The 12,250-nt window shown below is 38.3% G+C and overlaps 1 protein-coding gene across 2 annotated transcripts in view; it reads left to right on the top strand.

Moving 5' to 3' along the window:
• Nucleotides 1-12,250, top strand: part of KIF4A (kinesin family member 4A) — a 126,826-nt gene that overhangs the window by 6,735 nt on the left and 107,841 nt on the right. For both annotated transcript variants that reach the window (XM_089904415.1, XM_022560999.2), the window contains exons 5-6: nt 1,793-1,959; nt 2,194-2,288. In XM_089904415.1, the coding sequence (XP_089760541.1) occupies nt 1,793-1,959; nt 2,194-2,288 (262 nt within the window). The remainder of the gene's footprint in view (nt 1-1,792; nt 1,960-2,193; nt 2,289-12,250) is intronic.

The following is a 12,250-nucleotide window of genomic DNA, read 5'->3' as shown; positions in this document are numbered from 1 at the left end:
AGTTTCTGACTCAAATTGGGAAGGGTAAGGACAAGTTTGTGAGCACTCTTCAGTTGGGATGGATGGAATATAAGTAAGTAAAGAAGTAAGGTTATTCTTGTAGTAAGGAATAGCTTAAGCAGGAAAGCAGAAAATATATTCCTGGGGGTAATAAGACTAGATCGGTCTGTCTGCATTAGAGGATATGGGTTGGGAAGTAATAGGAGGTATGTTAGGACCAGATTATGAAGCCAGGCTAAAGAGCTTAGTTTCTATCCCTGTGAATAGTATGTAAGCTACTTAATACTTCCAAATGAAGGATTGCACTGGCTACTTTTGCCAAGTTTTATCTTACGTGTATATCTCCGACTAGGTTAGCTCCCGGGAGGTTAGGAGAGTATCTTAAAATCTCTTTGTACCCTCATTATCTAGCATAGGGCTTAGGAGTTTGGTGACATTTTAGGAAGCAGGACTTTCGGAAGGCTAAACAAGAATGGATTGAAAAGGAGAAAAACTAGGATGAGGAAGGAAAATTTAGGGAAACGTTGCCTTATTTTTCAGGCGTGAAGTAATATGGGCCTGGATTAGGCAGGTAGATGTGGAAAGGAAAAGGAAACAATGGATTCAAAAGAAGAATGACTGGGAGTTGGTGATAGGTGAGATATGGGGGAATAGCAGGAATTAAAGGCGAATCTGAGGTTTTGAGAATAGAGATCTTAGTAGAAACGAAGAAGTAGTGGAGAGAATCAGTATTGGTGGAAGGAAGATGAGTTTGGTTTTATAATTTACTGATGTCAAAGTGTAAGTAGCAGGCAATTTGAAGTATAGGACTAGAAATTAGGGCCACAGATATAGATTTGGGAGCTATGGGGTAATAAAATCATAGCATATTGAGGCTAGAAGGGACTTCATAATCATCTAGTTCAATCTCCAGAGGCTCCAAGAGATTTTAACTTGTACAAATTCTCCTGGGTAGATACAGTACCAAGCCTAGGACCCTGTTTTCCTGGCTTCCTAATCCAGTGGAAACTGTACCATGCTATTTTCCCTACTGAGTATGAGGTATAAAATGGGTCCAAGATATAGGGAGGAACACAGGGCCACATGGAGGAGAATGTAGCAAAGAGAAATAACCATAGCCATTTGTGTTGCCCTTGCTGTCCTTAGGGCCAAAACTTACCTTCACTTGGGGCTCCCTGGAAGGCACATATCCATTGCTACCATAAAATCTAGAGATCTTTTGTAGCTCCAGTATTGACTGGCATCCTTGTTTTGGAGGTCCCCAGCGAAGATTGGAGACCTTGGTTTGCAGTGATCACAGAGTTGCTAGTTAAAACTGTCCTTATGGGACTTAGCTGGTGGCACAGTGGTTAAGAATCCACCTGCCAATGCAGGGGACATGAGTTCGAGCCCTGGCCCAGGAAGATTCCACATGCCATGGAGCAACTAAGCCCGTGCGCCACAACTACTGAGCCTGCGCTCTAGAGCCTGTGAGCCACAACTACTGAAGCCCACACACCTAGAGCCCGTGCTCCACAACAAGAGAAGCCGCCGCAATGAGAAGCCCATGCACCGCAACAAAGAGTAGCCCCCACTCACCACAGCTAGAGAAAGCCCACACACAGCAATGAAGACCCAACGTAGCCAAAAAGAAATAAAATAAATTTTAAAACAACCCAGCCCTTATTACCGTGACTATTTATTGAGGTTCTACTGGAACATCAAGGCATTATTTTTTAAACCACCAATCCTATATTTCTGATGAAGCATTTGAAGTCGAATCATAAGAGAGTTTTTTCTTTCTCTGAATTAGATTGTGGGACTCACTGAGAAGACTGTTTTAGTCGCCCTGGATACTGTTTCCTGTTTGGAGCAGGGCAACAACTGTAGGACTGTGGCCTCCACGGCTATGAACTCCCAGTCATCCCGATCTCATGCCATCTTTACAATCTCCATAGAGCAAAGAAAGAAAAGTGACAAGTAAGTTCAAGTTACAAGTAAGAGTCAAGATTTTTAACATTAGTTCTACTAAAGTTGAACAATAGCTTGCTTCTTGATTTGAAAAATAAGCAGACTTCAGTACTCTGAGCATGAGTAATGAATGGAGCCATTTGGACTGATGTGAAAGAAAATGAGAACCGGCAGGTGAGCTTTGATACTCACCTACCCTCAAGCTTGTGTACCGTTCTCACTTGTGTCCTGTTATCATCACAGGAATAGCAGCTTTCGCTCCAAGCTGCATCTTGTAGACCTTGCTGGATCAGAAAGACAGAAGAAAACCAAGGCCGAAGGGGATCGTCTAAAAGAGGGTGAGAATAATTAAGGCTACAGTCATAGATAAAAACTTCTAGTACTCTTATTGCTGTTGTTGGTGTCTTGACCGGAATATTTCAGGTCACATTCTAACAGTAGCTACAATTCAAGTTTGAGGCTGATTTCAGAAACAGTGAAAAATTGTTTCTCTCCCTTGCACTCATTTTCTAATTTAGGTATGAGATTTGGATCTGGTCCTTGGTTTGATTTCATCTGGCCCAGGCAAGTTTTAGTTTTTGTTTTGTTTTGTTTTACCCCCAACTACTTATAATTAAAATCAATATCCTGATTCTGTCATCCCAAGTATTCACTATCCTCCCCAGATGTTGTCACTTATAAACCTCATCAGCATGGTTTCTATATCTTCATTTAAGTGGTTGGATATAAATGATGAAGCTCCTAAGGCTAGGAGAACCCCATGGTATACGCTATTAGAAACCTGCGTCTAGCATGATAATGACCTGGTAATCTGCATGCTTTGGGAATGGTCTTTCAAGCAGTTATTAATCTAGCTAACAAAAATTAACAACCAGCTCCCATTTCTCAATTTTGTACTTAAGGATCTCATAAAAGATTTTTTCAAATGCCTTGCTAATGTCCAGATATACTATATGTCTACCATATTTTTCATAGCTACCAGCTTAGTAACAGTACAAAAAAGAAAGAAGGATTAGCCTAAATTGACTTTTTCTAAGTGAATTCAAGCTGGCTTCTAGTGCTTATTCTTCCATTTCTAGGTTCTTGCAAGCCATCTCTAATAATCTAGAGGACTTATATCAAACTGACTGGTGTGTAATTTATGGAATTAACTTACCTCTCTTTTTTCGAAAATTGAAATTACATCTGCCCAGTCTTCCGGAACATCCTTCTCTGTGATTCCTCAAATATCATTGACATAGCTTCAGTGTTCTTGTTTGAAATTACTCTCAGTTCCCTCAGCTATAATTCATCTGGTCCAAGACATTTGAACTCTTATTAAAGTAGTTGAGTTCTTGCTTACTACCTTACTACAATGAGTTCTTTACTCATATTGGGCTTCAGTTCCCTCTTGGGAACTGAGAAGGCAGAAGCAGAAATAGTAATTGAGGAATTTTACCTCTTTGTCATTTATCATTATTATACTGCTGGCACAGGGCAGATACCTATTTCTTCCTCATTCAGCTTTTTGTTCTGAATGTATTTAAAAGTGCCTTTTTTGTTCTATGTTTGAACTTTGAGATTTATCCTTCTTAAGACTATTTTTAAAGGTTCTTTTGCCTCCTCTATCTTTTTTTAGGTGTACAGTCTGAGGTTTTTTATTTTTTGTTTTTTTAATTTATTTATTTAATTTATTTATTTTTGGCCGTGTTGGGTCTTTGTTGCTGCACGCAGGCTTTCTCTAGTTGCAACAAGCAGGGGCTACTCTTCATGGCGGTGCGCAGGCTTCTCATTGCAGTGGCTTCTCTTGTTGTGGAGCACGGCTCTAGGCACTCAGGCTCAGTAGTTGTGGCACACGGGCTTAGTTGCTCTGCCGCATGTGGGCTCTTCCCAGACCAGGGCTTGAACCCGTGTCTCCTGCATTGGCAGGCGGATTCTTAACCACTGCGCCACCAGGGAAGCCCTCTGAGTTTTTTTTAACAGCTTTATTGAGATATAATTCACATGCCATAAAATTCACCTGTTTAAACTGTACGTTTCAGTGGACTTTTGTATATTCAGAGTTGTGCAACCATCACCACAATCTAATTTTAGAACATTTTCATCACCTCCAAAAAGAAACTCATACCCATTAGCAGTCACTCCCCATCCCAACCCCGTTTTCTAGCCCTAGGCAACCACTAACCTATATTTCATACAAATGGAATCATATAATTTATGGTCTTTTGTGACTGTCTTATTTCACTTAACATAAGGTTTTCAAGGATCATCCATGTTGCAGTGTGTATCATCACTTCATTTTACTGCTAAATCATATTCCATTGTACAGATATACAACATTTTTGTTTGTTTTTTGCGGTACGCAGGCCTCTGACTGCTGTGGCCTCTCCCGTTGCGGAGCACAGGCTCCGGACGCGCAGGCTCAGCGGCCATGGCTCACGGGTCCAGCCGCTCCGCAGCACGCGGGATCCTCCCGGACCGGGGCATGAACCCGTATCCCCTGCATCGGCAGGCGGACTCTCAACCACTGTGCCACCAGGGAAGCCCCAGATATACATTTTGTTTGCCCATTCATCAGTTGTATCCAATTTGACTATTTTGAATATTGCTCTGTGAACATCTATATATAAGTTTTTATGTGGACAAATGTTTTAATTTCTCTTTAGGTATAACCTAGGAGTGTTATACGTGGGTCATATGGTAGCTGTTTAAATTTCTTTTTAAAAAAATTAATATGTAATTAATATACCATAAAACCCACTTTTTTAATGTGTACAATTCAGTGATTTTTTAGTATATTCACAAAGTTGTACAACTATCACCACAATAAATTTTAGAATATTTTCATCACCCCCAAAAGAAACCTATACCCATTAGCAGTCACTCATTTTTTTCCGTTGTCCCCACCACCACCACCCCACCTCCAGGCAGTGACTAATCCTTCTGTCTTTATGGATTTGCCTATTCTGGACATTGCATATAAGTGTAATCATACAATATGTGATCTTTTGTGACTGGATTCTTTCATTTAACATCTTTTCAAGGTTCATCCATGTTGTAACATGTATCAGTACTTCATTCCTTTTTATTGCCAAACAATATTCCACTACATGAATATATTAAGTTTTAATTTATCCATTCATTTGTTGATGGACATTTGGGTTGTTTCCACTTTTGGTTTTTATTAGTAATGCTGCTATGAGCACTGATGTACAAGTTTCCGTGTGGATGTGTGTTTTTATTTCTCTTGGGTATATACCTAAGTGGAATTGCTCAGTCAAATGATAACTCTATGTTTAACTTTTTGAAGAACTGTCAGACTGTTTTTCATAGCAACTGTGCCTATTCTACCTTCTTACCAGCAATATATAAAGGATTGTAATTTCTCCATATTCTTAGTTTTATTATGTCTTTAATTATAGCCATCCTAGTGAGTATGAAGTGGTACCTCGTTGTGGTTTTGGTTTGCATTTCCCTGACGGCTAATAATGTTTCATGCGCTTCTTGGCAATTCGTGTATCTTCTTTGGAAAAATGTCCATTCAGATTCATTGCCCATTTTTAAAATTGGGTTATTTATCTTTTTATTGTTGAGTTGTGTGTGTTCTTTACACATTCTGGATACTAGCCCCATATCAGTTATATTATGCTTTGCAAATGTTTTCTTCCATTCTTTGGGTTGCTTTTTCACTTTATTGATGGTGTCCTTTGAAGCACACATTTAAAATTTTTAGATGAATTCCATTCATCTGTTTTTTCTCTTGTTGCTTGGTGTTTGGCATATCTAAAAAATCATTGCCTAATCCAAGGTCACAAAGATTTACGTCTCTGTTTTCTTCTAAGAGTTTTATAGTTTTCAATGTTAAATATAGGTAGGAGATCCATTTCGAGTTAATTTTTGTATATAGTGTAAAGTGGCAGTCCAAACTTTAATCTTTTGCATGTAGATGTTCAGTTATCCCAGCATCATTTTTTGAAAAGACTATTCTTTACCCATTGAATTGTCTTGGCATCCTTGTCAAGAAGCAATTGGACTCTCAGTTCGATTCCATTGATCTATATGTGTATCCTTATGCCATTACTACACTGTCCTCATTACTGTAGCTTTGTAATAAATTTTGAAATGGGGAAGTGTGAGGGCTCCAACTTTGTTCTTTTTCAAGATTGTTTTGGCTGTTCTGGGTCCTTTGCATTTTCATATGAATGTTAGGGTCAGCTTGTCATATTCTGCAAAGAAGCCAGCTGGGATTTTCACAGGGATTGTGTTGAATCTGTAGATCAATTTAGGGAGTGTTGGCATCTTTCAATTCTTTCAAGTCCTTCAATTCATAAACATCAGATGTCTTTCCATTTATTTAGGTCTTCTTTAATATCTTACAATAGAAATTTTTTTTTAATTTTCAGAGTACAAGTTTTACACTTCTTTTGTTAAATTTATTCCTAAATATTTTATTCTTTTCAATGCTTTTGTAAATGAAATTGTTTTTACTTAATTTCATTTTCAAGTTATTGAGCTTTGTATATTGATCTTGTGCCTGCAAGCTTGCTGAGCTTGTTATTTCTAATAGTTTTTTTGATGGATTCTTCAGGATTTCTGTTTACAAAATCATGTCATCTGTGAACAGAGATGGTGTTACTTCTTCCTTTCTGATCTGGATACCTTTATTTCCTTTTCTTGCTTAACTGTCCTGGCTAGAACCTCCAGTACAATGTTGAATAGAAGTGGCATGAGTGGATATTGTTGTCTTGTTCCTGATCTTAGGGGAAAAGCATTCAGTCTTTTACTATTAGGTATGATGTCAGCTGGGGGTTTTTCACAGATGCCCCTACCAGGTTGAGGAAATTCCCTTCTATACCTAGTTCATTGAGTGTTTTTATCATGAATTTGTCAAATGTTTTTTCATCATCTATTGACATGATCACGTTATTTTGGTTCTTCTGTTGGTATATTGCATTAATTGCTTTTTGGATGCTAAGCCATCTTGTATTCCTAAAATAAATCTAACTTACTGTTTTTATACCTTTAATGACTTTACTGGACTAATTCTACAACTCCCTATAGTTTGTGGTCACAGAAGTGTCTGCTCAGTTACTTTAGTAGTTAGCTAGTGATTGGTCTCATTTCCTTAAATGCCTTGAACCTATAACTCTTCCAGCATTTGCCTAGGGCTCTGAGTTTGTGTTGCGGCTTACCTTAAATGCTAAGGTTCTTTACAACTCTTAGTCTTTACTTCTTGAGCAGGGTCTCAAAGTCAGCCAGAGGTACAAGATGAGGGCCTTTTAGGTCTTTACTGACATTTTTAGGTCTTTCCTGAGCATGCACATAGCTTTCTCCAGCAATATATCAGAGCTTTTTAAGGTCCCCAGTGGACTAGAGGTGGGATAGGGACGGTGGGAGGGAGACGCAAGAGGGAGGGGATATGGGGATATATGTTTACGTAGAGCTGATTCACTTTGTTATAGAGCAGCAACTAATACAACAATGTAAAGCAATTATACGCCAATAAAGATGTTAAAAAATAAATTAAATAAAATAAAGTTCCCAGTGGAGGGACTACCCTGGTGGTGCCGTGGTTAAGAATCCGCCTGCCAGTGCAGGGGACATGGGTTCGAACCGGGAAGATCCCACATGCTGCAGAGCAACTAAGCCCGTGTGCCACAACTACTGAAGCCCGAGTGCCTAGAGCCCGTGCTCTGCAACAAGAGAAGCCACCACAATGAAAAGCCCGTGCACTACAACGAAGAGTGGCCCCTACTTGCTGCAACTAGAGAAAGCCCGCACACAGCAACAAAGACCCAACACAGCCAAAAATAAATAAATTTATTTATTTCTTAAAAGTATATAAAAAAAATAAAATAAAGTCCCCAGTGGACATTTCACTCCCCAGATCTTCCTTTTAAGTTTTCAGCCAGGCTCTTGTTTGACCATGGCTATTAAGTTGGGTGTGTATCATCACCAGATATTTTTCTATATATGTATATATATATATGCACATTTAGTAAAACATTTGTTATATGCCTTTTAAAATTTTGGCATTGCTAAATCAATTTATTTCCTTTTAATTACACAAGTAGTACATGAATCAATTCCTGGTATACAAACATAAGCAATATGGATGAAGATAAAATCCCCCTTGATTTACCACCTAATCCTAATCTAGAGGTAGCTACTTTTACCTGCCTGGTGGGTAGCATTCAAGATGTTTTTCTGTGTATATATTTTTATTGGTGTTTCCTGTTTTTTGTTTGTTTGTTTGTTTGCTTTTTGTGGTACGCGGGCCTCTCACTGTCGTGGCCTCTCCCGTTGCGGAGCACAGGCTCCGGACGCGCAGGCTCAGCGGCCATGGCTCACGGACCTAGCCGCTCCGCGGCATGTGGGATCTTCCCACACCGGGGCACGAACCCGTGTCCCCTGCATCGGCAGGCGGACTCTCAACCACTGCGCCACCAGGGAAGCCCTTTCCTGTTGTTTTTAAAGATAGATGCTATCATACTGCATATATTGTTTTTCAGCTTGCTTTTATCTCAGCAATATATGTTTGAAATCTTTTTGTATTAGTATATAAGTCTATCTCATTTTTACAACTGCTATCTAGGATTCCACAGTATACAAAGTCTACCTTGTTTGTTTATTCCTGTTTGGACTGACATTTAGGTTGTTCAGTTCCTGGCTATTGCAAAATGATGCCTCAGTCAATAGCCTTGTATGTGATATACAAGTGAGAGTATTCTCTAGGTTATATACGTGGAAGAGAAATTGCTAGTTTGAAGGGTGTACACATTTCAGGTTTTTAAATACTGCTAAATATTGTCCTCTAAAATGTCTGTCCCAGTATGCACATACCTACAATATATGAGACTATGTTTCACTGTACCATTGACAATATTGGATATTATTGACCTTTTTTATTTTCCCCTATCTTGAACATTGCATGTTATTTTTATAGAACTTGTATTTCCCCAATTACTTATGAAATTAAGCATCTTTTTATGTTACTGGCCTTTTCTCTTTCCATTTCTGTGAATTCCCTGCTCATACCCTTTGTTTTGGTTTTTTTCTTTCAGGTTGACTTTTTCTTGTTTTTCTTGTTATTTTTCCTGTTGACTTTAGGAGTTGTTTCTGTATTCTAGATATTAATCCCTTGTTGCATATATTTTTCTTAGTCTCATTTTTTAACTTTTTTAATCTTTCGATTCATGTCTTATGTGTGTATTTCTTCCTATATACTTTTTTCTTGAGGTAAAGTTTATACGCAATAAAATGCCCATATTTTAAATGCTCAATTTCTTGAGCTTTGATAGTTGTATGCCCTCATGTAAATACCAATGAAAACGTGATAAAAACATTTCCATCTCCCCTAGAAAGTTCTCTTGTGTTCTTTCCAGTCAATCCACCCTTCCCACATTCCACTTCAAGCAACCACTTTCTGACTTCTATCACCATAGATTAATTTTACATGTTCTTAGACTTCATATAAATGGAATCATATAATTTTTTCATGTGTCTGGCTTCTTTTGCTCAACTTAAGATTTTGGGGGCAGATTTTTTTCATGTTCTTGCTTTGATTAATAATGTGTTCCTTTGTACTGCTGAGTAGTATTCCATTATATGATTATACCACTATTTGTTCTTCAGTTTTCCTATTGATGGAAATTAGGGTTATTTCCAGTTTTTAGCTATTATGAATAAGGCTGCCCTGAACATTCGTGTACAGGTCTTTTTGTTAACATACATTTTCATTTCTCCTGGGTAATTACCTAGGAGTGGAAGAGATAGATATATGCTTAATTTTATAAGAAAGTGCCTAACAGTTCTGTAATATGGTTTGTACTGTTTTATGCTCCAGCAATGTTATTGAAAGTTCCATCTTATCACAGCTTCATAAAGATGTTGTCTTAGAAATTCTAGTGGGCATCAAATACATCTCATTATAGTTTTTTGTTGTTTGTTTTTGTTTTGTTTTGTTTTGCTGCACCACGCAGCTTGTGGGATCTTAGTTCCCAGACCAAGGACTGAACCTGGGCCATGGCAGTGAAAGCGCTGAGTCCAAACTACTGGACCGCCAGGGAATTCCCCATCATAGCTTTTTAAAAAAATTTTATTAAAGTATAGTTGATTTACAGTGTTGTGTTAATTTTTGCTGTACAGCAAACTGACTCAGTTTATACATATATATATTCTTTTTCATATTCTTTTCCATTATGGTTTATCATAGGATATTGACTATAGTGTGCTATACAGTAGGACCTTGTTGTTTAATGTAATACTTTACATCTACTAATCCCAAACTCCCAATCCTTCCCTCCCCTACTCCCTCCTCCACCTTGGCAACCACAAATCTGTTCTCTATGCTTGTGAGTCTGTTTCTCTTTCATAGGTGTGTCATATTTTAGATTCCATATATAAGTGATATCATATGGTTATTTGTCTTTCTCTGTCTGACTTACTTCACTTAGTATGATAACCTCTAGGCTCATCCATGTTGCTGCAAATGGCATTATTTCATTCTTTTTTATGGTTGAGTAGTATTCAGTTGTATATATGTACCACATCTTCTTGATCCATTCATCTGTCGATGGACGTTTAGGTTGTTTCCATGTCTTGGCTATTGTGAATAGTGCTGCTATGGACATAGGGGTGCATGTATCTTTTTGAATTATAGTTTTGTCTGGATATATGCCCAGGAGTGGGATTGCTGGATCATATGGCAACTCTATTTTTAGTTTTTTGAGGAACCTCCATACTGTTTTCCATAGTGGCTGCACCAACTTACATTTGTACCAATAGTGTAGGAGAGTTCCCTTTTCTCCACACCTTCTCCAGCATTTGTTATTTGTAGACTTTTTAATGATGGCCATTCTGACCAGTGTGAGGTGGTATCTCATTGTAGTTTTTTTTTTTTTTTTATTTTTTTTTTTTTTTGCGGTATACGGGCCTCTCACTGTTGTGGGAGCGGCATGTGGGATCTTCCCAGACCGGGATACGAACCCGTGTCCCCTCCATCGGCAGGCGGACTCTCAACCACTGCGCCACCAGGGAAGCCCTCATTGTAGTTTTGATTTGCACAAAAATTTTAATTTTGATGAAGTTCAGTTTATCGTTTCTTTTCTTTAATGCTTAGAGCTGTTGGTATCCTGTCCAAGAAACCTTTGCATACCCAAAGTGATGACGATAATTTCCTATGTTTTCTACTTGAAGCTTTATAGTTTTAACTTTTACGTTAGTTGTATAATCTATCTTGAATTAGTTTTTGGTTATAAAGTGAGATAGGGGTTGAAGATCATCCTCCACCCCCCATGAATATCCAGTTCTTCTAGCACCATTTATTAAAAAGAAGGTCCTTTACCTACTGAATTGACTTAGTATCTTGGTGTATTGAGTTGACCGTATGTGTGTGTGTCTATTTCTGGACACTGTTCTGCCCTATTAGTGAATTTGTTTATTCTTAAACCTTTTATTTATTTTTTATTATTATTATTTTTAATTATTTATTTATTTATCTTTGACTGCGTTGGGTCTTTGTTGCTGCATGAGGGCTTTCTCTAGTTGCTGCGAGTGGGGGCTACTCTTCGTTGCGGTGCGCGGGCTTCTCACGGCGGTGGCTTCTCTAGGCGCGCGGGCTTCAGTAGTTGTGGCACGCAGGCTCAGTAGTTGTGGCTCACGGGCTCTAGAGTGCAGGCTCAGTAGTTGTGGCGCACGGGCTTAGTTGCTCCATGGCATGTGGGATCTCCCCAGACCAGGGCTCGAACCTGTGTCCCCTGCATTAGCAGGCGGATTCTTAACCACTGCGCCACCAGGGAAGTCCCAAACCGTTTAATAAATACAGTTCATCACAGTATATTTTAATCTCTGGGAGGGCAAGTTTCACCTCACTTTTCTTTTATCAGAACTGTTTTGATTATTTTCTTGTCCAGGTGAATTTTAGAATCAAGTTGTCAGGTTCTATGAAAAATCTTTTTGGGATTTTTATTGAGAACTTAAATTCAGCTTATAGATTAAGTATAACTGAGCCTACCCATCCATGAGCATGATCTCTCCGCATTTATTCAAGTCTTCTTTTATGTCTTTCAGTAAGCTTTGTAGTTTTCTTAATGTAATTCTTACACCACATATCCTGGTAGGCCTATTCTGGAATATTATAGTTTTTATTGCTATTTTGAATACCTCGTTTTCTATTTTTGTTTTCTAATCCTGTTTAAGAAAAGTATTAATTTTCAAATTTCCATCTTATATCCAACCACATGGCTGAATTGCATTCTTAGTTTCTCATAATTTGTCAGTTGTGTTTCTTGGATTTCCTAGGTAGGTATTCACATTATTT

This window comes from Delphinapterus leucas, chromosome X (genome assembly GCF_059928025.1).
Source record: "Delphinapterus leucas isolate spDelLeu-1000000601 "Yukka" chromosome X, BTC_Dleu_Yukka2, whole genome shotgun sequence".
Classification (NCBI taxonomy): Eukaryota; Metazoa; Chordata; class Mammalia; order Artiodactyla; family Monodontidae; genus Delphinapterus; species Delphinapterus leucas.
The sequence above is the reverse complement of the archived record's forward strand: the minus strand, read 5'-3'. Positions and strand labels throughout refer to the sequence as shown.